Source organism: Sciurus carolinensis, chromosome 16 (assembly GCF_902686445.1).
Source record: "Sciurus carolinensis chromosome 16, mSciCar1.2, whole genome shotgun sequence".
Lineage (NCBI taxonomy): Eukaryota > Metazoa > Chordata > Mammalia > Rodentia > Sciuridae > Sciurus > Sciurus carolinensis.
In genome coordinates this window covers 51,529,482-51,554,968 of record NC_062228.1, presented here as the reverse complement: position 1 = coordinate 51,554,968, position 25,487 = coordinate 51,529,482, and the positions used below count along the sequence as shown (strand labels likewise).

Genomic DNA, 25,487 nt, shown 5'->3' with positions numbered 1-25,487 from the left:
AGCCCATGACAGAAAGGTGGGCAGGGACTCCTGAGGTGCTCAGAATGTATTTCTTATTGTAGGGGACACAGTTGTTATACATTAATATATAGTTAGTCCTATGCACTTTTTAAAATACTTCACAACTAAAATGTATGTAGGAGGTGTTGATTTTGCAACATAAAATGAACAGGGAGATTCCTAACCCTGAAAACCCCCCGGATGTCCCTCCACCCAGTGTCCTCTGGGTTCCTCCAGCTTCTGCCTGCTCAGTCATGGCTCCGACCACTCTGGGCTGTGACCTGCTGGGTCCCTGTCTGGCTCAGCACCAGAGCTGTGTCCAGGCTGGAGTCTCCACAGGGTCCACAGCAGAGCCCAGATCAGGGCCTGGCTCACCACACCTCCAGGACCATTTGCCTCCAAGCCCCAGGCACACCTCATGTCACTAACTTCCACGGTCACTGTCAGGGTCTATGTCTCCTCACCCATTCCTGTTTCCCACCCAGAGGAACGTGGTAGCAGATGGTTGCTGGCCAAATTGGGGGGCGGGGGACAGTGGCTGGTTCTGCTTTTCCACTTACCTGTCACTCTGTCCTTCTGTCTCTCTACCTCCCATTCAGGAATATTCCCTGAGGCCTTCCAAAGGACTCCTGTCTACCTGGAACGCCCCTTCTCCATTCTTCTGAACTCACAAGCATCTCTCAGGGACCTGCCCTTGGCTCCACTCCTCTGTGGAACCATGGTCCACCTTCCTCCAAGCCCCCACATGCCCCTATTTTCCGTGGTCCCAGTCTGTGCCCACCCTGCTCCACAGAATCCTGTTTTGTTTTGTTTTGGGGGGAAGGTAACAAGGATTGAACCCAGGGGCAATCACTGAGCCACATCCCCAGCCCTATTTTGTATTTTACTTAAAAACAGAATCTCACTGAGTTGCTTAGGACCTTGCTAAGTTGCTGAGACTGGTTTAGAACTCAATCCTCCTGCCTCAGCCTCCCGAGCAGTAGGGATTACAGGCGAGAGCCACCGCTCATGGCCATAATCCTGTTTCTTCACTGAAGCTCTCTGGGCTCCCTACATTGTCCTCGGACCCACCCCCGAGGCCCCATGGGCTCTGATAAGCCTATGCGAGCTCCATGGCACCCGGGCTCCTGAAGGTTCTGGAGGCGCGAGGCTTTGCCTCACAGTTCCCGCCATCGCGGACTTCCTGGGCTGCACTGCGCCGGCGCGGTTTCCTCTGTCCGGCGGTTAGGCTCCCTTTCTGAAAGCACATACTAAAACAGCGGCGCTGAAAAGGGCGAGGTGGGAGGGGCTAGAATGGGGCAGGGCTTGGAGGGTGGAACTGAATCAGGAGTGCCCAGCCAGGGAGGGGGCCCGTCATTCAAAAGAGGGGTAGTAGTTCAGCCTTAGGATAGGAAGGAAAGGAGCATCCTAGACTTTACAAAGCCCAGAAATTGCGATCCTGGAAGGGGTTCTAGCAAGCAGCAGCTCCCACCTTCAAACAGAGGAAAGCTTCAAATTCTAGAAGGTTGTGGAAGAACTCCTACACTCCTCTGACCAGAGACCCCATCCCCAGCTGGAGGGAAGGGTGGGAGCAAGTGTGACTATTAAATAGACCTTAAGGGGTACCCAGTAGAACTTTGCTTCCCCCCCACCGCCCCGGCCTCCTAGACTATACAGGCAGGGTTTGAGATTGATTGCACAACAGCTGGCTGGACCAGCCTGGATGCCTGGACAGGACTCAACTCCTAGACTTGCCACTCCATCCTGTGCATTGACATAAGTCAAGGGGTCAGGGGCACACAACCCCCGAAGGGCAGCCCTTGTGAATGCCTGTCCACCCTTCCCCTAAGGATGACCCACCCAAAGCCCCACTCTCTCAAGCCTAGGCAAGGGGTGATTGGCTCCTCAGGGTCCACAGCAGAGCCCAGCTCAGGGTCTGACACACAACACCCCTAGGACCATTTGCTGCCACATCCCAGGTTCCCTTCCCCTCACAGGAAAAACTGGGTATTGTGTAAGCAGGAGTTCCTGAGCCCTTTCCACAGGTGATGGGGAAGAACAGAGGCCACAACAACCTCAGTTAGAGTCACATAGGAGGAAGAAGTGTTTGGCCTCAAAAAGAGGAAGAGAGACCCAGGTTAAAAGGTGAATGGCCAGGCATGAAGGTTAGGAGCCACAAGGAGAGATTCTGGGTAGAGAACCCCTGGATGCCTGTCCTTTTAAGTTTCTAAACCTTAGGGCTCCATCAGCCTTGGGGATAGCTGGCTTACCTCACTACGCTCATTAAAAATCCTGGGAACCCCCCAACAAGGGCATACAGGAACAAAGCATGTGTGAAGAAGGTAGGGAGTTTATGATTCCAAAGCAGTATTTCCTTCTTTGACAGATGAGGAAACTGAAGTCCATGGAGTGGGTCAAACCTGTGGTAGAGGCTGGCAGATGATCCAACAGCCTGACCACCCACCAGCCCATACAGCAGGCCCAGGACACTCTTTCTCCCAGCACATCAAGAAATAGTCCTAGAGAGCCTGATGCCCACCTATGCCCCTTCCAGGGCAGTTTTATTGGTGCCACTTGTAAAAGGTCTTCCCATCAGCCCCCAAGTGTTTGCCTTTCCTTTCCAAGAAGGTGACTGATTCTGGCCCTGACCCCAAAGACAACAGACAACCTCGATCTGATGCTGCTGCAAAACCCACACGTGACACTCTGGGTAAGGTCCAAGTGCAAGTCTGTGCTGAGCTCTGGGGAGCAGGGGAAAGAGAAGAGAGCTGGGTCTGTATGTGGACACCAGGCAGAGCCCTGGCTGGCTGGAGATGTGTGGGCAAGGTGAGCAGGCCCCATGGGCACCCCAGCTCCAGGACCCACTGGTGTGGCTGAAGCCCAAGCCCAAGTAGGGGCAGTAAAATCAGAAATCCTGAGAGAGAAGCCCTTAGGCCAAAAAAGTATGTGGAGCAGGGAGCCCAGGAAGGTTTCAGAGGGGGCTGTGTGTGTGTGTTGTGTACTCATGCACATGTGCACAGACAGCCTGGGGCCACAGACACAATGTGCAAGGGGGCTTTGGTGAGTGTGCAGCTATGCCCCCACCCTTTGGAGGTCTGTAGGCCTGAGCCCCCAGCCTCCCAAGGCTAAGGGAACACACGTGGGGGTGGAGAGTTTGGGAAGGAAACTTGGCTAGAAGTGGTTTAGGCCTCAGAACCCACATCCTGTAGGAGAGGCTATCAAGGGGCCTGCTGTCCCGGTGCAGTCCTGAGAGCTGCTGGAGTGGCAGTCCTGTAGGGGCAGAGACGGTCATCTTCTCAAGGGGAAAGGTGATCCGGAGACTCGGAAGAGGTGGGATCAGTCCTGCTAGATCCAAGATCAAGAGGCCTCCGTTGGGCGCCGTCCCCCCTCCTCCTCCATCAGCAACAGGCGGCGCCGGCCAGCCTCATAGTCGGCCTCGTCCACGCTGACCAGCAGGCGGACAGCCTCCCGGCCCACGGCCTCACGCAGGGCCTCAGTCAGGAACACACCCCGCAGGGCCTGTAGCAGGGCGCCACTCAGATAGTCACCCCAGAAGGCGTCCAGATAGGAGAGCTCTGAGAACTTGATGTCACACACCACAGAGCCCAGGTCCCTTGAGCGTAGCACTGCAGTGGCCTGCCCAAACACGTCCAGCTGTCGCGCCAGTGCCTGGGGTCTCCGGGATGCCACACCCTGCTCCAAGGCTGGCCCATGCTCACAGTACTCTGCTCGAACCCGGAGCCGGATGTCTGCAGGGGAAGGAGGGATCTGTCAGTAGGTGCCCACCATCCTGACACCCTTCCTCCTTTCAGCCTCTTCCCACAGGCCTGCCCCCTGCCCCCTTCCGGAAGCCACACCCAAGGGCTGTGAAGTAATAACGAAAATCCCTTTGCTCCTTCCCAGACCTAGTGTCCTTGCTGCTCCTCAACCACCAGGCATTCTCAGGCTGATCCCTGCCTCTCCCCAAGCCAGGGGTGCTTTCCCCGGATCTCCACAAGGCCCACCCCCACAAATCCTGCAGTCTTTGCTTGAACATGCCCTTCCCGATGAGGCACACCTGACTGGTCTATGACACTCCACCTGCCACCCACCTCCCCAGGCACTGCCCCAACCAGCTCTTTTTTCCCAAGGTGCTTATCACCTTCTAACTTACTCCACAGACTAATACTGAGCCATCATCCGTCTCCCCTAACAAGAGCTCCCTGAAGGAGGGGATCTGCTGTCTGTTTTGTTCACTGGTACCATCCCTGTGGCACACAGTAGGCACTTAGTGTGAGTTTGTGAAGGAAGCAATGCATGAACTCACAGACCTGCCTTCAGGTAACCAGTCTCGTACCACCCCTCAGAGTGAGAGTCCCAGGCCACCCACATCTGCACCCTCTCAGCAAGCTCCAGGCAGACAAGGAGCCTAAGCAGGCCCCAGTGGGAGGCAAGCACTCTGTCCAAGACTAAGACAGCGGTAGGCCTAGAGCTGCTGGGGGCTGCTGTGCCGCCAAAGGAGACCAAAGCCCACACAAGGGTACAGGGGAAAGGTTCCAGAGTTTCTCATATGGTCAAAGAAGAATCATCAGGCACACCAGGCCTACATTGTCAGCCACAATCAATTCCTGTTTTTTGTTTTGTTTTTGTTGTTGTTTTGCGGGGGGTGCCAGGGATGGAACCAGGGCCTCGTACATGCTAGGCAAACGCTCTGCCACTGACTTACACCTCCAGTCTTTTTATTTGTTTTCTATTTTGACAGGGTCTCATTAAGTTGGCAAGGCTGGCCTCAAACTGGTGTTGGCAATTCCCCCACCTCAACCTCCAGAGTATCTGAGTAGCTGGGATTACCAGGTGAGTACCCCACAGCCAGCATAACCTATTCTCTTTTTTGCTTAAACCTGTTTGAGTTGAACTTCTGTCACTTACAATTCTACCTTCATCTGCCCAGATGAGGTGGCAGGGTATGGGACACAGGATTTTTGAGGCTGTCCCTACAAGCAAGAACTTGGGCCTATCACCTCTCTTGGGATGTCTGAATCTCCACCTGTGAAGTGGGGCTGGTAACCCCTGCCAACACGGGGTGACTCCAAAGACGAGCTGCATGCTGAACAGCAGAGGCAGCAAGCGGCGTCCCGGAGACCCCAGGCACTGACTCAGAGCACTATCTGCTGGCACTACACCCAAGGCCCGAACTGTAAGATCTCATCTAATCCACAAAGGACCCTGTGAGACAGGACCAATCAGCACCCCAGTTTATAGATGAGGAAAGGGAGGCAAAGAGAAGTGAAGTAGCTTGCCCAGGGTTACATGCCAGGCAATGACAGTGTTCAACAAACAGCATTTAACCTTCTCTGCCCAGAGAGCAGGCTTCTTTTTTAAATAGTTGTAAATGGACACACAACACCTTTATTTTATTTATTTTTATGTAGTACTGAGGATCAAACAGTACCTCACACATGCTAGGCAAGAGCTCTACCACTGAGCCACAGCCACAGTCCCAGAGAGCAGGTTTCTAAGTTGGAGGATCTGATTCCAACTCAGGACCTTAGGCACTGCTGTGTGAACTGGGACAAGTCACAACCTCTCTGATCACAGGTTCCTGCCTAAACCAGGTCATAATCCCTTGCTGTGAAGAGCCGTTAAAGAGAATTAAAGAGACAGCAATGAACAGAAAGAATAAGCTAGTGCCTCGCCTGGTGCACATGGGTGTCTAAGAATGGTGGCTGCCGACTGCTGTGCCAGGCTAAGTGTCTGACATCTGGGAATACAGCGGTCAGCCCTGTGGGGCAAGGGCTACTGTCAGCCCATCTAACAGAAAGGAAAGCAAAGTCCTGGGAAAGGAAGTCTCTTGGCAAGTGCTCCGCTCACTTTTCATAGGAGTGTCAGCAGAAAAGTAGAAAGCAAGTACCCTGCACCCCAACTTCTCACCCCACCCACTTCCTCCTCCCACCCCAAACCCTTCCTCTTTCTGCCTCCAGGGGAACTGTATCGCCTCCACTCAAGGCCCAGGGAAGCCTCCCCTGCACCAGTCCCCAGGTACCCCACGGCTCTTGGTCCCATCTCCCTCTACCCTGAGGACCAGATAAGCCCAAGGGCCCTCATCTTTGACTCTGTTAAGTGTCTAGCTATGCCCTCAATGTGGGTGGGGATCAGGGGGCTGGGAGGAAGAGTACCTGCCCAAGGCCACACAGGGCAGGGCAGCAACAGAGGCAGAACCAGCTAGCAGAATCCCACAGACCTGGAGGTGAGTCCCAGCTCTGCCATTCTCTAGCTGTGGGGCCTTGGGTATGTGACCTCACCTCTCTGAGCCTCAGTTTCCCCATCTGAAAAACATAAACAAACAAGAGGTCCCTGCTGCACTGTGGAGGCATGAGGATAAAATGAGGCAACTCGCCAGTGCCTGATTTAGCCTATGACACAGGAATGCCCCAAAAACAGGAACTGCGATGTCGATACCCACCTCTCTGCCCCCATGGCCCCTGCCCACACCCTCACTTCTCTCGACTAGGTCCCTAAGCCCACCTCCTCCTTCATCAACTCCCTCACTGCTACATTCTCCCACGCCTCACTCCTTCACAGAATGGTCTATCCCCTCCTCCTCTGCCCCCAATACCCCCACTCACTCACCAAGGCTAGGTTTCAGGGACTCCTTTTTTCCTACCCAGCTGATCATCTCCCAGCTCACCCTTCTCAGCCAGGGTGTTAAGGGCCCCATGTGGAAACCTATTCATGCAGAGTGCCTGCCACAAGGGAACAAATGGAGGACAAGGCCAGGGCAGGCTCATGAGCTCTCGCTCAAGCTCTCACTCAAAAGATATTTACTGGCTGGGTGCAGTAGCACACTCCTGTAATCCCAGAGCTCGGGAGGCTGAGGCGGGAGGAGGCAAGTTCAAAGCCAGCCTCAGCAAAAGCAAGGAGCTAAGCAACTCAGTGAGACCCTGTCTCTAAATAAAATACAAAGAAGAGCTAGGGATGTGGCTCAGGGGTTGAGTATCCCGAGTTCAATCCCCGGTACCAAAAAATAAATAAATAAATAAAAAGTATTTACCGAGTACCAGACACACAAGGGTAACATGAGGACCTGCTGCAAGTGGGACAAAGAGATGTGCTGGGGGGAGCACTCTCCAAGTGCCAGGCCCTGCCCTTGGCTTCTCCCTAGCTTGGCCTACCTAATCATCTGGGCACTTTCACTATCCCTACTGACACACGAAGAAATCCTTCACAAGAACACAGTGCAGCGGGCTGATGTGGAAAATGGGACCATGGCACAAGGAGGGAGTAGGCGGAGGCTCCCCCTGGAAGAGGAGAACACATTCCAGGGGTGACCACTCCACCCCAGTCCAGCCCTGAATCACGTATTTTACATACCACCTTTCCTGGACTCTGCACCAAAACAACAGGTGCCACTCTGTGACATCTATTATGGGCTGCACATCCTCTCACCCTCTGATCATCCCAGGACCTTATGAGGTGATGCTGTTGTTATTTTCTTTTTGCATCTAGGGATACTGAGGCATAGAGGCTGAGTCACCTGCCTGAGGCCAGAATGCCATCCAAGGTACGTGGCTCAGAGCCCAGTTCTTAACTACCCCATCCTGTTCACTGCCTCTCACAGAAGCATATACAAGATGCATAATCAAGACATCCTGAGGACAGGGAAAGAATGATACAGAACGAGTTATAATTTAGACAAGATCAGAGAGTTCCTCTCTAGGAAATGACACCTGAAGTAAATTTTTTATGGAGTTTTAGCCAGGAGAAAAGGAAAGAATGAATGGCTTTCTTGGCAGGAAGAGAGACACTTGTGTAAATCAGGGAGGAAAATTAACTTGGGAGGTTCTCAGGCCTAGGGGCCAGTGTAGCCAGAACATGGTAGAAGAGTAGAGAGAGCAGGGTCAGAGGTCTGGTCTCACTCACGAGCAGAATACCATGTTTCTGGAGCTTCTGGAAATGACCACACCTCTCTGTGCTTCCGTGGGCTTCCTCCATAAAACAAGGCTCACCCCAGCACCAGTTCTCAGGGGCTATAGTGCAAATAACACAGTTGCAAAACACAGCTCCAAGCCCAGGCCTGAGATGAAGGAAGGATGGCACTGCCTGACTTGGACACGACTCCAGTCATTCTGTGGGAAGTGGCAGTTGGCAGCAACAGGGCCATGGCCTCTGATGACTGTCCAGGATGGAAGCGAAGGATGTGGGGAAAAGTGGATGGACTGGTCCAGGTGTGGCAGTGAGGGGCGAGGCAGGATGAGCATCTATGTGACCTGGGCTGGGGGCTGGCTGAACTATTTCCAAGTTGGCAGCAGTGGGTAATGCTCCTGCCCCAGTACATCTAGGGGGATCTACCTTCCTAGAGTGGAGAGTTGCTCGCACTCTCTGCCCATTTCCCAGATGGGCCCCTGCACCCTCTTCCCCCACCTGGCTCCAGGATCTCTCTTCTGGAGCAGAATGGAATGCAGAAGTGGGAGGGGCTTCATAGTGGGGCACCAAGGTGATCAAGGGCGCTATCCAGGGCTAGGTACGTGTTTGGGAGCTCCAAGATGAACCGCACTTGGGTCTTTTCTCTCAAGAGTTCCTGAAAGGGTGGGATGGGAACAAAGAGGACCTGTATTCCCACAGCACTGGTGGAAAAAGGCAGTCAGCAAGCTTCCATGGAAACACCCTACCACCGCTGCTGCCACCACACGAGGGCCAGCACTACATGCTTCTGAACATTGGGATCCCCTCCCCAACCTCCTGGCTCCACACCTGTCTCGCTCTGGCTTCTTCTAGAGAAATATATCAAATGTAAAGTTCATCTACTGAACTAATGAACTGAGATAATGAGAAGCTGCTGGCAACTTCAGAGAAACAGAAGCAGCCACTGCCTGCTTCCTAACAGAACACACCACTGCCTAAAAGTGAGCCTGGGACTCAAAACATCAAACCAGAATCTGAGCAAGCCTCTTCAGACCCAACTGCCTATTCCCAGGACAATCGACAGTGTTAAATCAGCCCTACCTCAGGATCCAATCAACCAAATCCAGTCTCAGGAAATATGGCAAGACAAATGCTCTCCACAAATGATGCAAGAGGGCAAAGAGGAATGGCAGGGGATCCTAGAGATTTGGAGAGACTTCAAAAGAATCCACATTTATGAGCTGATTAGAAATTTAAGTACTATTGAGATATGTGACACATAGGAATTATCATTACTAAATTTTTTGGTATGATAATATTTTAAGGAATTGTTCTGTTTTTGAGATACACAGTAGAACATCTGCCCATAAAATATAAAGACAACCAAAAGTGACTCCAAAACAACAAGGCTCGTGAGGTATCAGCCACAGTTGACAACTGCCAAAGCTTGGTGACAAGGTCCTGGGGTTGTTACACCAGCTGACTTGCTTCGGAATATTTTCTACAAAAAAAGTTGGGGTGGGGCAAGCAAAGATCCGCCCTGGTTACCTCTCCTGTCCCCATCTTCCAAAAGTTTCCCCGTGGCCCCAGTCTCAGTCTTGCCAGCTTCCTTGCGACCCCTTGACTACCACAAGCACACTTCCACTTAGGCCTCTGTTCCTACTGTCCCCTCTCTGAGGAACACTTCCTGACATCTAACTTGGGTTTCTCCTCCTACCAGAACACATCTCAGTGAAGGCAGAGGCCTCCCAGCTCCACTGTGCCTAGCACGTATTAAGTCCTCTATAAATACATGCAGAATAAACAAATTAATAAATCCTAGCTTCAGCCTAGCTCTGTCGCTGCCACTCAGACTAGTGACTTCCTTTCCCTTGGCCTGTTTCCTTCTTTGCAAAAGGGATGCATTACCGGCTCCCTCAATGGCTACTTGAGAATTCAAGGTCAGGCAAGTAACAGGATGGGTCTGAGGTGAGAAAGATCAGAGGTCTTATTATGAAGCCTAGGATCCCCAAGTACCCTTCTCACACACTCAGACATTAGGAGTTTAGTCTAGTTCTAGTCCTCAACAGAAGCAGCTGACAGCTGTCAACCCCCACAAGTGGCACGATTGAAGGAACAAGAATGGTAAGCCTCTTCTTCAATTAGGTCAGGAGGGGCTTCCTTCCACCTGTAGCACTGGCCCTTGTGGCCTCTTTAAAGGTAAGGCATCCCAACTTTTCAGGGGAAACTGGGGCCCACATGGGGAGAGCCTCAATCCAGCCCCACCCTGCCTGGTGAGTCAGCAATCAACCCTGTGTGCCCATCCCTGGCAAGATCCAACCACACCCTGGTTAATATCCTCCTGGCCTCAGGGAAGAGACCTGAAGCCTGGCCTGGCCTGCTCCTGTACTCCCCAAGGCAGTGACTCCCTCATCCACCCAGCCAGCCTGGTTGCTCTGGTAATTACCATCTGACTTGGGGGAGAGTCACCACCAGGCAGTCACCCCCTTAAGCCAGGAGCTATGTGAGGACACAGGGCTGGCTCTGTTGCTCTCTTCCTGCCAGCATCCAGCACAGGTATCTGCAGCCTCATCTATGAAGTAGGTTTGACACCCACTTGCCTGGAAGGCCACCCTGGGCAGTAGGAGGAGCAAGTGTATGTCCTTCATGGGACAGGGTGAGATCCCTTATGCTTGAACAGCTGCCCCATATCTACTTCCACTCCAGCCCTGGCCTAAGCATGCCACCGGCTCTTCCAAACTTCCCGACTTCAAGCTTCCACATCAGTCTCTTCGCCCTAATCCTTTCTCTTGTGCACCTGCTGCTCCTTCTGCCGCTCCCTGCTTCGAGGATGCCTGGGGCTCCCTCCTCACATCATTTGGTCCCAGGCCCTGCGCAGGGGTGCTTCTCAGGCCCAACAGCATGTATGGCTCTTAATCCCCTCCCTGGCTGTATGACTTTCCAGAGCAGTCACCACCAGCTGACATTACATGATATGCTGATGTATTTGCGAGTTATCTGTCTGGCCCACTATCTGGTAAACTCCTCAAAGCTAGAAACTTCTCCGCCTCAAAGCCTAGGCCAGTGCTTGGCATAGAGATCGTATTCAATAATAAAAACCAGGTGAAGGAGTTAGCAAATGGACCCTTCCAGGGTTCCCACCACTCTCAGAATAAAGTCTAACCTTCCAGAGCCTCCCACCTACCTCCTTTCCCCTGCTCCCATTCACAAATCTTTCTCCCAAGACTCACCCTGTCTACGTCCTGCTGTGGACACTGTGTACTTAAGGGTCACTGCCAGGAGTGCCCTTCCCAGCTCCTCTTCTAGCGTCCCTAACCTTGTCCTGGGGCTGGTCAGAGGGATCCCCTGCACACCCCAGCACCCTGTACTCACACTCCTCATGGCACCACCATCAGCCTGGCTGCCACGTTCCCTCATCTGTCTCCCCTGCAGCCTGGGAACGTAGCTTGGAAATCATATGTGATCCCCTTTCGTCCTTGGGCTTTCCCAACTAAAAGAAGGGAGTACCAGAGAGAAGGGCAGAGATGGTCCATGGCGACGTCCTCCCCACAGGACCAGGCAAATTTCTCATGGGCAAGTCATGCGAGTCTCCACAGCAGCACCCTCCCCAACATCTCACCCACCCTGTCTGTAGTAATGCCCTATATGTCTAAAATATTCCCTTGATTCCTTGGCCCACCCCTTCCCACCCTCTCCAACCTGACTACCCCAGGCCAGACCTCTGCCCTCCTCCTCGAGGGACTGCACAGTCTGTCCACTCATTTCACAGCTTCTGCGTTACTCGATGCACTAGACAGGCTCCCAACAGAGTGTTCTAGAAGCCCAGCACTACTCTAAGCTCTGTACAAACTGTAACTCCCTCACTCAATTTCCAGATGGAGTTAGAAGTGCCTTGAAAAAAAAACAGGCATCAGGTCACGTTACGCCCTTGCTTAACACCCTTTGAGCCCTAGAATCAAAGACAAAAATCCAAACTCCCCTTTGCCCCGTGGCCTGCCTGGGTTCTTCCGGACCTGTTCCTCACTTTCTCCTCATGGCACCTATCATCCTCTAAAGTTTTGGTCTGTCACCTGTTAAGATCAGCTGTGCGAGGACTGCCCTACTGCAGTCCTGCCTGATGTCCAGCGACAGCAAGACTAAAAGCAACTTCATACATCACGTGCCCTGGGCCAAGCACTTTTCCCGTAACTCCAACCAGGACCATTAGCAGCCTTGTTTTATCATAAATGTTCAATCTCACCCCGAGAGATTCAGGCACCTACCCAAGGTCAGAAAGCTTGGTTTTAAGTGTTGAGGCCAATTTGTGACTCAGGCAGCATGGCCTGGGGTCCTTGTTTTACTATCTCTGCAATATCCACCACTGAACAAGAGATGACTGTTAAAAAGGTAGCCCCTACAGATGTTTGCTGAACAAACAAATGAAACTGAGGCAGAGGGTTGTCATGGAAGGCTTCCTTGAGAAGGTGGCAAATGATGTGCTCTCAACTACAAGCAGGATATAGACAAGCAAGATGGCAACAGAGAAAGCAAAAATTACACTGTTGAACAGTGGCTGGGCTGCTGCCCACCTGCCAGGTGTGTCATGCTCCCAACAAATGCCTGTCTGTCCTACCCTCCAACTCTACACCCTGCTCTGGGCACTGAACATGCACCTACCACAGGCACCTACCACAGGTCACTTTGCCTTCTGATGTGGACCTGGTTGGCTCCTGCTGCTGCTGGGGGGTGGCTGGGCCCCCTCTCCGCCGCCGCCTGGCACCACCACTGGGCCGGCCCCGACTCCGACGCTGCCGTTTGGTTGGTGGGGAGCCTGAGGACGACAGAGGGGCAGCTGCTGAGGACCAGGATGACAGGCAGGGTGCCAAAGTGGGTGCCCAGGAGGAGCTCAAGGTCACTATGGGTACTATGAGCTCTTGAAGGAGCCCCTCTAGAAGTGACCCTGTCCAGAAGACAGAAGTACCACCTACCATCATCTGGAAGGGCAGAGAGGCACACCCACGTCCCGCAAGCCCTGCCAGGTCCGACTCTAGAGAAGCCCCAGTGTACTCACACCAGGGGACCAGGCATGCCAATAGATACCAGGCAACGTTCGTAATCACACAAACATGAAAACGACGCTAGTGTCTGACAAGAAAAAGAATGGCTTCTAGGATAGACTGTTGAGGGAATAAAGCAAGGGGCAAAATAAATGTCCAATTTTGCAAAAGAAAGTAGAGGAAATAAGCTGGGCAGGCTCACACCTGTAATCCCAGTGACTTGGAGGCTGAGGCAGGAGGAAGTTTGAGGACAGCCTGGGCAACTTGCAAGACCCTGTCTTAAAATGAAATTTAAAAAGGGCTTAAAATAAAAATTTAACAAGAGTTTTAATTTTATCTAAAATACAATTTGGAAGGTAGCCAGGTGTGGTGGCACACACCGGCAATCCCAGCAACTCGGGAGGCTGAGATAGTAGAATTATAAGTACAAAGCCAGCCTCAGCAACTTAGCAAGGCTCTGGTCTCAAAATAAAAATTACAAAGATCTGGGAGATATAATCCAGTGGTAAAGCACTGCTGAATTAAATCCCTAGTACCCATCCCCCCAAAAAAACCCATAAATTATGTGTGTTACTTTTTGCAAGGTGAAGCACTGGAAGAACACATTGAAAATAAATGAAATTGGCTATGAACCACTTGCAGGAGGGCAAGGATAGACATGACTTTTTTTTTTTTTTTTTTTTTTTTTTTAATATTTGGAATTGAACTCAAGGTACTCCCTCCTGCTTCAGCCTCTGGAGTGGCTGGGATTACCGGCATGCACCACCCCACCTGGCTAGAAATGACACCTCTAAGGATACTTTTTAAAAACACACTTTAGTTTTTCCTTTTAGTCAGTAACTGTCTTACATACTCAAAAACTTAAAAGAAAACAAGAAGTAACAACCTATAAAATTAAACACATACAGAAACAAATGAATCTAACTGTATACATCATTGGTAACATATGAACACTCAGAGGAAAAGAAATTCCAGGAAGCTAGGAAGAACACTCTGAATGCAAACTCTCTGTGGGAAATGATCAAAGAACAAAAAGAATCACAAGCAAAGCCCCACCCCCAGGACTGAGGATTAAACCCAGGGATGCATTACCACTAAGTCACATACATCCCCAGTCATTTTTATTTTGAAATAGGGTCTTGCTAAATTGCTCAGGGCCTCAAGAAATTACTGAGGCTGACCTCAAGCTTTCAATCCTCCTGCCTCAGTCTCCTAAATTGCTGGGATTATAGGCACATGCAAACAAATCTTACATTTCATTCAGGAAATAAAGTCAATAATGATATTGACTTTATAATTTTGATGCTACTTTATTATTGTAAAATAAAATAAATCTATATCTAAAGTGTGTTAAAAGTCAACATTTTCCATATTAAAAACTCCCTGTAATGTTAACTTCAAATTCAGAAATATTAATGGGAACTTTTCTTTTTTTTTTTTTTTTGTGGTACTGGGGATTGAACCCAGGGCCTTGTGCTTGCAAGGCAAGCACTCTACCAACAGAGCTATATTCCCAGTCCTCTTTTTTTTTTATTTATGTTTGTGGTATTAGGAATTGAACCCAGGGCTTCATGAATGCTAGGCAAGCACACTACCACTGACCTACATTCCCAGCCCTTTTTATTTTTAAGAAAGGGTCTCCAGGGGTGGGGCTGGGACTCAGTGGTAGAGCAGTTGTCTGGCACATGTGTGACACTGGGTTTGATCCTCAGCACCACATAAAAATAAATAAGGTGCTGGGATTGTGGCTCAGTGGTAGAGTGCTCACCTGGCATGTGTGAGGCTGTGGGTTCAATCCTCAACACCAAATAAAAAAATAAATAAAATAAAGAAAAGAAAGGGTCTCCATAAATTGCTCAGGCTGGCCTCAAACTTACAATCCTCCTGCCACAGCCTCCCAAGTGGTGCATACCTACACTGCTAGTAAGAGGCCAAGGCAGGAGGATGACAAGTTTGAGGACAACCTGGGCAACTTAAGGAGACCCTGTCTGAAAATAAAATTTTAAAAGGGCTGGAGGAGTAGCACACGGCAGAGTACTTGCCTAGTACATGTCAGGCCCTGGGTCCAATCCTGAGTACCCTCCCCACCCCTCCACCCCACCCCCACAAGAAACCAAGCTCTTTGAAAAATAGCCAATTCTAGGGCCAGGGAAAGAAACATTCAAGGTGAGTCCAGGCTATCTTGCAGAGCCACAAAGCAGGAAACACGCAAAGAATGATGGAAACATGGCAAAAAGAGGCTACCAATTGGAATCTTGGGAAGAGTGACTGACTATAACAAAGTAAGTAAGTGGACAACACCCTACTGATTCTTGAGAAAGAGGAGGGAGGGAAGGCAGAAGCAAAACACCTAAGAAAGAATTCCATTTAATAAAGAGAAAAAAAAATTAGAAAAATCACCATTTTTACAAATACCAACATGAAAACTAGTTTCAGGCAGGGCACACCCACAAATGCTAAACCTGCTGGGGAAATATCAAGTGTGCCAAATTACCATCCCACAGATTATTTAACTTTAAAATAAAAGAAAAGAAATGTTGCTTTACAACAAATTCTGAAGCCATCACCTTAAACAAGTGATCAAATTTCCCCACTCACAAAGGGACAACCAGGCCTTACATGCCCCATAATGTGGTCCAATACAAAGGAGACAGCATCAGCCGTGGAGAATCCATGCCAAAATGTAACCTGGATCTAACTAAGTCTCCAGACCTAATATCAACTTCACAGAAAATATAGGGAATAGAGGAAAAAGTTAAATGATAACATCAAGAAATAATCACACAAATCCAGAAACAAACATTCTACAAAACAATCAGCCTGGTAGGGCTGACGAGTCAGAAAAGAAAAAGTTGGGCTGAGGATGTGCCTGAGAGGTGGAGGAAGTACTCATGAATGAGGCCCTGGCTTCATCCCTAGCACCAATTTTTAAAAAAGCTGGGGATGTCGTTCAGGGGTAGAACACTTGCCTAGCATGTGCCAGACCCTGGGTTCCATCCGCAGTACCACCAAAAAGAAAAGTTTGGATAGAAAGTTTCTATTCTATAGTTAGAAATTAAAAAGCCCTAACAACTGCACACACACACATAACAACTCAATCATGACTGGATCCTGGAAGCTGAGATGATCTTAATGGATTTGGAAATGAACCATTAGGATATCTGAGAATTAGTAATTATTTTCTGAGTTACAATAATGGTCTTCAGGCCAGTATGCTTATTGTGATGCCTGCTGACTTCAGAGGAAACCTACCGATGTAATTTACCTTCAAAGAGTATGACAGCAAACTCAGAACTGTGTATATATACACATTAAGTGGGGGGGCCAAAATATTACCACTGAATCTAAATGATGGTGTTCTCTGTACTAATCTTTTGACTTTTCTGCACGTTTAAAATTTTACATAATAAAAAAATGGGGAGGGAGAGGTTCAATTGAATAAATAAATTTGGGCAAGGTAAGTAAACCAGTTGGAGGCACTGAACGTTAACACATCTCAATCACATTCAACTACGACAGACAGGTACAGAATGACACCCACAATATGAGCCCATTTAAAATGTGAAATGACTCCATATGTAGCTTCAGGACACAAGCTCCTTCCTGTAGCAATAATAAACATACACACTTCAAAAACAAGCCAGAACCACCCCTCAGGCCACAGCTAGGTTGAGGAAGGTTTATCAAAGTTCAGAAGGAAGAAAGGGACACTGCCACCATGCCCACCCAGAGGACTCACCTGTGTCCCACTGGCCCTGCTGAGAATCTGAAGAACTGCTCGACTGCCGACGGCGCCGGCAGTTGCCCTCTGTCCTTTTTGAAGAAGAGCTGGAGGTGCCATAGCTGTAGCGCTCTGGGGACACTGGGGTAGGACAGAAATAAACATTCATAGTCTTCTGCACTTCCCAGGTCCAGCCCCAACTCCCACCCCCGGAAAAACTCCTGGGCCAGAGTTCAGACCCAAACACCCACTCCTTCTCAAACTCCTCCTGCCCAGAAGTCATTCAGAAGCCTCCTGAGACAAAGGACTCATCACCTTCCAAGGCTGCCCAACCTACATCTATAGTAGCTCCAACTGTCATGCAGCCCTGCAATGGTCCCTTGCCCCTCAATGACAATCCCAAAAAGCAAGCAGAACTCTGCAGGTTCCCCAAATCATCTTTTCTAGAGCCTGACCTTCATATTTATTAAAAAAAAAAAAAAAGGTACCGTCAGTCCTTCCCTAGAGGTGCCTTTCTCCTGTGATCCAAATCTCACAGGCTTACTCTGGGTCAAAAAAGTCCATAATCCCCACTTCCCTACTCAGTCACCGCACCTCCAATAACCCAGCCAAGGGCCCAACAGCCTATTCATGCATAGGACTCCTGGCAGCCTGAAATGCTCCTAGCAACTCACTTGCTCAGAACTGTTCTCCTTTTCTCCCAAGGACCACAACTCTGAAGAAGATCAGCCAGGTCTGAATTCTGGCTCCCACACTTCTTAGCTATGCCATATACTGGCCCCTTTGGGATGCACATGTCTTCTTGCTTACCTCTCCATCCCTGCTTGCATGACCTCTCCACTTCTGCCACTAGTCTCTGATGATGCCAACCTCTTGCCATCTCAAGGCTTGGATATTTGCCTTTCTCTCTGTCTGGGATTTTCTGCCCTGAGATCTGTGCTTGGCTGGCAGTATAGTCTCAGTTCATCTTCTCAAAAAAATGCTCACCAGTCACCTAATCTAAGGCTATCCCATTCCCTTGTTTTAATCTATAAATGTATCTAAGATTCATCACTTGCTCATTTTCGTGTCTGATTTCCCCATGTAAACTTCATGGTATAAACACCTTTGCCCCATCACCTTATATCCTCTGTGCCCAGAACACAGAATTCAGTTCTAATATGTGGCAAGCTGCTTAACTTTTCTGAACCTATTGTCTCCAGTACAGTGGGGACAGTAGCAGAACTTCCTCTGGGATTACTGGGAGGATATAAGGTGACAGTTAATATGAAGAGATTACCACTTTACCTGGTTTGCCCTTCATAAACAGTTGTAGTAATCATTACTGACGTGCCCAAAATTCACAAGCTCACTCCCCCCCTAAGCCATGCCTCCCTCATGTTGTTTCTCATTGATACTCTGGGAGGTGCGGGTGTGGAATGGGACACAGTCTGATGCAGTACTCTTCATGTCGGGGCGCCACACCAGGCCCAGCCCAGCAGGAGCAAGGTCCTCCCCCCACCGGAAGTCTGGCACCTTCCCATTCAACCTTACCTGGCCGGCGCCGCTTGCGCGCCAGGTGCGGCAGTAGGTCGTGTCGGGCCAGCACGCGCAGGAGTTGGCCCAGCAGCCGCAGGTTGCTCTCGTCGCACTGTCCGCGGCGCTCCAGCTCCAGTAGTAGTTCCAGGCCGCTGCGGGCGCGGGCCAGGCCTCCGGCGGCGCCGGGGGCCTCATCCAGCAGAAAGGCCAAAAGCTCCAGTTCGCACTCGGTCAGCTGCCCGCCCACCACCTCGAACATACGGTGAAGGGACAGCATGCCATAGTAGTCCAAGCATTCGTCCTCCTCCCAGCTCGGGGCCAGGGTCGACCCGGACAGCGCCATTCCCGGGGGAGGGATGCAGAACAAGCTCAGAACCAGGGCCTAAAACCCACCGCGGGGAAGACATTGTGGTCAGCGACACGGCGGCCTGGACTTGACACCGGTCCGTGCCTGTCCCCCCACCCGTTCCCGGGCCGGCCGGACAGGGCGGCCCCCAACAGTCTCAGCCGCCCCCTCCCATGTTAGGAAGTGGTATCTCCCGAGGTACCCTAGTAACAGATCGAGACGCCAGACCCCGGTGGTCCTAAGATCAGTCAGGCCAGCCAAGCCCAAACGCCCCTCCCCAAGTGGTATGTTCCAAATAGCCTCCCCACCGACCAAAGTAATTAGGCCCCAACAAGCCTCGAGGCCCATTCCAGGGCACCTTGTCTACTGCACTGTGACTTTGGATAGTAAATATCCGGTTGTGGTCCTTGGCTCTATCCAGTGGTACCATTCAATTAGCCCCACCACTCCACCCAACAGGTACCGTCCGAAAGTGACCCTCTGCACCCTACAAGTGGGAGCGACTAAAGCAGTCTTTCGCTCCAGACAGGTGATACTGTCCGAACCCGACCTCTGGCCCTTTTAAGGGCCGTTCCGCCCTCTCCCCAGCGCCCAAGTGCTTTCTTCTACCCGCCATCAATCGCCCTTAGGCCTCTCTGGATCCTCACCGGATTCCGGCGTCCGACGACTCCAGGGCGACGGCCGCAGCCACTTGTTTTGGATCTTTCTGGCACCTTCTCTATTATTACGCCTGCGTCACCTCGCTCCTCCTCCTTCCCCCAACTCGCGCAGGTGCGACCGCCACGCCCCTTAAGCGCAAGCGCAGAAAGAAACCATCAAGCCCCACCCCTCCCAGACCACCTGACTTGTCCCCAACAGAAGCTTCCTGGCTCGGTTGTGCCGCGCTTGCGCAGGGCGAGAGCCTGGCTACATCAGACGCACGGTTGCAGGCTCCCTACTTCCCGTCCTTGACTTAAGCAGCCGAGTCCCTGTTGCCCCACGTCACGACCTGTTGGAACTACTGATATTATAGGCTACAGCCCCTTCCTGATCACGACCCAGACGCGCACACTACTAGACCCTCAGCTGCCTAGAGCATAGGACTACAATTGCGACCGTCCCATTTCCGAGTAGTACCCAGGCCTCTTATAATCGTGACATGGACATTCCTTCCATTAGACTGTACCCACTCCTAATGGCAACCAAGGGCCTACATCTCAACTGTGCTGTCCCTTGATCCCGACTGGAAAATTCCTCATCCAGAATCCCCCCTTCATCTTTAAATACCTCCCCCACCATGGAGACCAGGGTTCTTAAAGTCATGGTACCTCCTTCAAAATCTCAATAAATCTTTCCATCCCTACATGCACCTCTCAAAGCCGTCCATCATAAATCCCTTCCCAAAACAGTGAGACTCAGTCACGACTACACACACACACCACTCAGGGTAGGAATGGTCCCTCCACTCCTTCCGTCTCTGCCTTCCCAGGTCACGAAGCCATCCAGATTCCCCTTCCCCAACCTGCACCAACTAAAGCAGGTTTGTAGGGGAAGTTGGCGTGGAGGATGTGGTATCTGCGCGTCCCCTGCCGCTGGGCCTTGGGCGTGGTTGCCACCCCGCCCCTACTTAGGTGACTCAAGGTCAGGGCCAGCACGTGTCTGAAACAGGTCTCCTTCCCCGACCGGTTCCCACCCCCGAGATTATCTCCCCTTGGGAGGCAGGAAACAAGGGTCCTGCCTGGCACTGGCTCAGCAATGGCTCTGCTTGTGCTGCAGCGATAACCTAGGAAGAATCCCTTTCTTTCTCTGTACCTGTTTCCCCACCTATGAAACAGATAATGGCAATGGTCCCCTACAGATGCATGGTCCTGGACTTTATACACACTAAGTGTCCTACACTATCATTAAAGAAAACCAAGGTAGAGGGGTAAAGAAAAGCAAATTCACAAACTGAAAAGGATTATGTCCGTGTTAAACAGCTTATAGTGAGCACCCACGGTGATTCAGGTCCTGTGCTGGGCACTTTTATGAGTGTGATATCATCCAATTCCTTTAACAGCTTTTGGCGTGGATATGACTCAAGCCCATCTTACATATGAGCAAAACTGAGGCCCACAGAGGGGAAGTACCTCCAGAGTGTGTCTGGTTCCAAAGCTGTTCTCTCAGAGATGATCACTCTTCAGCTGTGAAATGACACCACTGTCGAGGTCGCCCGCTGCCCAGTTCACTCTACGGGACCTCGTTCTTTAAGAGTGCTCACTTCTCTCCACTGAACTTTTCAAATTCTCAGCAGAAAAGGAGCGGCCACGGAAAACTGCGCAGGCGCTTCTCTTCGCCCCGGGCCCCACCCACAGTGCCAGATGTGTGCGTGGAGAAACTCGCCGAGCCCCGCCTGAACGACAATACGCAGGCGCAAGAGCGCGTGCCCCGCGCTGCCGACTCTGATTGGCTACCACGGGTAAGGGCGCCGCCCAATGGGAGGTGTGGATAGTGAGGGGTCCCACACGCCTGGAGCCGAGGGTCTGTGTCAAGAGCGGCAGGGGCTACTGGAGACAAGAGAGATGGGTGAGGGCGCCGCGGGGTGGGCGGGGAAGAGAGCGCTGGGCATATGGAGAGGGTGGTGGGAGAACGAAGGGGACACGAGGGGTGGAAGAGCCTTGGGGCCTGCGCTAGGGCGGGAGCAGAACAGGGTTGAAGGAGAGCGCTCTTTCCTGTGTTCCCTGGAGGCGTTGGTGGAGCCCCTGCAGGGTGCAGGACCCTACTCTTGAGCTCGCTCTCATGCCCACACGCCTCACAGGGAGTTAGCCTGCCTAGATGAGTCCGGTAGGAGAGAAATGTTGTGTAACAGAAAAGTTGAACTTTCAGGCCCCCGGTGGATTCTTTCCTGGAAGGATTTATGGATCTACTGTTCCTAAAGCCTCCATTCCTCACCCCAGTAGTTTGCAATCCAAGAATAGGAAAAAGGAATGAAGATAAGGAAAGTGCAAATTTCAGGTCCCCTGGGCCACCTTCTAGAGAGACATTTATTGGATGCCTACTTTATATGAGCCTTGTAGCAGGCCCTGGGCCTAGCTCTAAGAGAGTACTCTGAGTGGGGTTGTAAACAAGGAAAACTGGAACTCTGCACTCCCAGGTTGACTGTTTCCAGGAAGATCCTTTATGAAATGGCTGTTGTGTACAGGACCCTGGCAACTCAAAAATTAGGGATATGGAATAGGTAGATATGGAAAGTTTAGCTCTTGGGCATTTACTGAATCATTTGTTCAGGGAGCATTTATTGAGCACCAACTGAATGACCCTGTTTGGGGATATGTATTATGGGAATTGATGGTAGAATGATAGTCTTGTAAAAGTGAAATACGCATAGAGATGGTTAAACTCCCAGGACTTCACTTCCTTTGGGGAGGCTATTGATGCATTAAATATCTACCGTGTGCCTACTGTTTGCTGGGCATTGTTCTTAGCACTGGAAATACCTCAATGATGAACAGGCTAAAATCCCTGCCCTCTGGGAACTTACCATGAGCAACTTTTACATGTGAGAACTATAAGCCAAACTCCACCTCCTCACTAGTATGAACTGATGAGATGAAGAAGAGATTTAAAAAGTGGAGATTATATTCAGGAGATTAGCTCCTAGGCCTGGGAGGGGGGAGTTACTAGCTGAATGGACTATGAGCCCCTGCTGTGTAAAGGGGCCTGGAGAAAAGGAGATGGAACACATAGAGGCAAGTTTGAAAGTTAAAGTCCCTGTTCCTGGTCAGTGACTTTGTTGGTGACTTCCCACCCCTACCCCCAGTGAATCAGACCTACACTGCCTACAAGTGCTCTCTCCTGTGAGGAACTCAGATGCTATCCCAAGTTCATATTTGCTCTGATAGAGGCAGCACAGGATACCAAGGGAATCCAGAGTAGGCAAGAGTGGCCACCATCCTGAGAATGAAAAAATGTCAGTGGAACCTTTACAAAGGAGTTGTGGAGTAGGAATGTGCTGGACAAGAGAATGAGAAACTTCCTTAGCAGAGGAAATAGCAGCCTCAGAAACTTAAGAGTCCAAAAACAACTTTTCTGGAGAACTCAATCATTCTAGCTAACCTTTATCAAGTACCAGGGACTTTGTGGTCAGTACTACTTTTAGCCCCATTTTACAGGTAAGGAAAATCTCACAGAGAGGAAGTAAGCAGTGGAGCTCAGATTTCAAGCCAAGGGCAGTCTGGTTCCTGGGCCCATGCTCTTATAAACACTTTGCTATATCTTGCTGTGCATATGTAAGAGGAGGAGGAAAGGTATTGCACAAAGAGGAAACTGCACAAGCAAAGGCTGAGAGGCCAGAGAAGATGTGGTGTGTTCTAAGCAAGGGTGGCACTAGGCCTCTGGAAGAGGAGCGCAACATCAGAGACCAGACTGAGTGCTGTCTTTCTCCTGCAGATACCAGGCTGCTTTGGACTGCAGGAGGCTTCGGAGTCACAGAATCACCAAAGACTGAGGCATAAACATTGGATTAAGACTTGTTGATTAATAGAGGCTGGTGAGTAATGGGATGAGCAAGGGAATTCCTGAGAAGTCTCCCCTCCCCTTGATTCCCAGTATGTCACTGGCTCCTAACTCTCTTTCTCCAGGCACTGCCTTTTCCACAATGGCAGAGGTGGTGGCTGAGGTTGCTGAAATACCAACACAGTCATCAGGGGCAATGGAGATGTCAACACCTATATCAGGGGAGATGGCCGAGATGGCAACAGAAGTGAATGAAATGACATCTGGGGAGGCCCTTGCCTCATCCCTCTTCTTCCAGCACCACCAGTTCATGTGCTCTGAGTGTGGCAGCCTCTATAACACACTGGAGGAAGTCCTCTCACACCAGGAGCAACATGTGCCTGCTGTGTTAGAGGAGGAGGCGCTGACCACACAGGACACTGTCCTGGAGCCAGAGTTGATGCCAGGCACTGAGGAGGGACCTTTCCAGTGTGGTGAATGCAGCCAGCTTATCCTTTCCCCCAACGAGCTCTTAGCACACCAGGATGCCCACCTCCGGGAGTCTGCAAGCCAGATCCAGTACCAGTGTGGGGACTGCCAGGAACTCTTCCCCTCACCTGAACTGTGGGTGGCTCATCGCAAGGCCCAGCACCTTCCTGCTACAACAGCTGAGCCACTAGTGCCATATCCTTTGCATGCCCCAACACCACTGCCTCCACCTCCACTGCCCCCTGAAGTCAAGATGGAGCCCTATGAGTGTCCTGAGTGTTCCACCCTCTGTGCCACTCCTGAGGAGTTCTTGGAGCATCAGGGCACTCACTTTGACTCCCTGGAGAAAGAAGAGCAAAATGGCCTAGAGGAGGAGGAAGAAGGGGAAGAGGATGAAGATGATGATGATGAAGAGACAGAGGATGAGGAGGAAGCAGCCACAGAGGTTGCTGATGATGCTATAGGTGACAAGACCACAGTTAGCCAAGCCCAGGGCTGTGGAGATTGTCCCCAACACTGTACCTCCTCAGGGGCTCGCCGGCAACACCGGCGAGCATCTCGTGGCCCAGCATCAGCCACCTACCCCTTTCACTGCAGCCAATGTCAGCGGAGCTTCAGCTCGGCAAACCGGCTGCTGGCTCACGGGCGGGCCCACGTGGGTGGCACACACGAGTGTACAACCTGCTCCAAGGTCTTCAAGAAGGCAGCTTCACTCGAGCAGCACCTGCGGCTGCACCGTGGGGAAGCCCGCTACCTCTGTGTGGACTGTGGCCGTGGCTTTGGCACGGAGCTCACATTGGTGGCCCACCGGCGGGCCCACACTGCCAACCCATTGCATCGCTGTCGCTGTGGCAAGACGTTCAGCAACATGACTAAGTTCCTCTACCACCGGCGCACTCATGCTGGGAAAAGCGGGGCCCCCACCACTGCAGCAACAGCCTCCCCAGCTCCAGCTGAGCCCACACCCCAACCCCCACCCCCACCCCCAGCCCCTGCCCCACCTGCCCAGCTGCCCTGCCCACAGTGCTCCAAGTCTTTTGCCTCAGCCTCCCGGCTCTCCCGGCACCGGCGTGCTGTCCACGGGCCTCCTGAAAGGCGGCACCGCTGTGGGGTTTGTGGCAAGGGCTTTAAGAAGCTGGTCCACGTGCGCAACCACTTACGGACGCACACAGGTGAGAGGCCCTTCCAGTGCCACTCGTGTGGCAAAACATTTGCTTCTTTGGCCAACCTCAGCCGCCATCAGCTGACCCATACTGGTGTGCGTCCTTACCAGTGCCTGGACTGTGGCAAGCGCTTTACACAGAGCTCCAACCTACAGCAGCACCGGCGGCTGCACTTGCGGCCAGTTGCCTTTGCTCGTGCCCCCCGTCTCCCCATCACTGGTCTCTACAATAAGAGCCCCTATTACTGTGGAACCTGCGGCCGCTGGTTCCGTGCCATGGCAGGCCTGCGGCTGCATCAGCGGGTGCATGCCCGAGCCCGGTCTATGTCACTGCAGCCTCCCAGATCACCATCTCCCACCCTCCCCCCAGCCCCTGAGCCTCAGCAGACTATTATGTGCACAGAGCTTGGGGAGACCATCGCCATCATTGAGACATCCCAGCCACTGGCACTTGAGGACACACTGCAGCTGTGCCAAGCTGCACTGGGAGCCAGTGAAGCAAGTGGGCTGTTACAGTTGGACACAGCCTTTGTGTGACACAGCCAGAATGCAGCAATAAAGGGGTTTGCTTGCAACAATGAGCATGGGTATCTCTGGGGAGAAGAGGACCACCCCTCTGACAAGCCAGTCTGGCACTTAAATATGTTCCGGGCTCCACCTGGCCTCTTCTACCCACTGACTCCTCAGAACAGTCCTGCCAGATTTCTTTTGTCACCCTTTCTCTACCTGAGGGGAAGCTGAAGCTCTAAGATGTGCTGATTTCTCCCAGGTCACCCTGCTATGTTGCAAAATGGGGTTTGCAAGGTTCTTTGCACTGCATCATGCTGGTGTCCAGCAATATCAGGTAACCTTTACTGAGCACCAACTGTGTGCCAAGTCTGTGCTGGGCACTCACATACCTCT

General features: G+C 51.5%; 2 protein-coding genes across 2 annotated transcripts; one reads left to right on the top strand and one right to left on the bottom strand.

The window, feature by feature from the left end:
* Positions 1 to 2,513: 2,513 nt before the first annotated feature.
* Dedd2 (death effector domain containing 2) lies at positions 2,514 to 20,808 on the bottom strand. The gene is made up of 6 exons (XM_047527052.1): positions 20,590 to 20,808; positions 19,129 to 19,269; positions 18,151 to 18,517; positions 16,636 to 16,758; positions 12,530 to 12,670; positions 2,514 to 3,728 (listed from the first exon to the last, which is right to left on the bottom strand). The coding sequence occupies exons 3-6, from the start codon at positions 18,476 to 18,478 to the stop codon at positions 3,337 to 3,339; spliced, it is 984 nt and encodes a 327-aa protein (XP_047383008.1). The 5' UTR covers positions 18,479 to 18,517; positions 19,129 to 19,269; positions 20,590 to 20,808; the 3' UTR covers positions 2,514 to 3,336.
* Positions 20,809 to 20,929: 121 nt separating this feature from the next.
* On the top strand, positions 20,930 to 25,417 carry Znf526 (zinc finger protein 526). The gene is made up of 3 exons (XM_047529120.1): positions 20,930 to 21,025; positions 22,889 to 22,988; positions 23,080 to 25,417. Exon 3 carries the CDS (start codon positions 23,097 to 23,099, stop codon positions 25,119 to 25,121), a length of 2,025 nt encoding a protein of 674 aa, XP_047385076.1. The 5' UTR covers positions 20,930 to 21,025; positions 22,889 to 22,988; positions 23,080 to 23,096; the 3' UTR covers positions 25,122 to 25,417.
* The last annotated feature ends 70 nt before the right edge of the window (positions 25,418 to 25,487 follow it).

Excerpts from the sequence above, each read along its gene's own strand:
- Dedd2 (XM_047527052.1), bottom strand. The coding sequence starts at position 18,478 with ATGGCGCTGTCCGGGTCGACCCTGGCCCCGAGCTGGGAGGAGGACGAA. Across the intron at positions 16,759-18,150 it reads GCGCAAGCGGCGCCGGCCAG|TGTCCCCAGAGCGCTACAGC; the intron begins GTAAGGTTGAAT and ends GTCCTACCCCAG. Across the intron at positions 3,729-12,529 it reads AGAAGGCAAAGTGACCTGTG|ACATCCGGCTCCGGGTTCGA; the intron begins GTAGGTGCCTGT and ends CTTCCCCTGCAG.
- Znf526 (XM_047529120.1), top strand. The coding sequence starts at position 23,097 with ATGGCAGAGGTGGTGGCTGAGGTTGCTGAAATACCAACACAGTCATCA.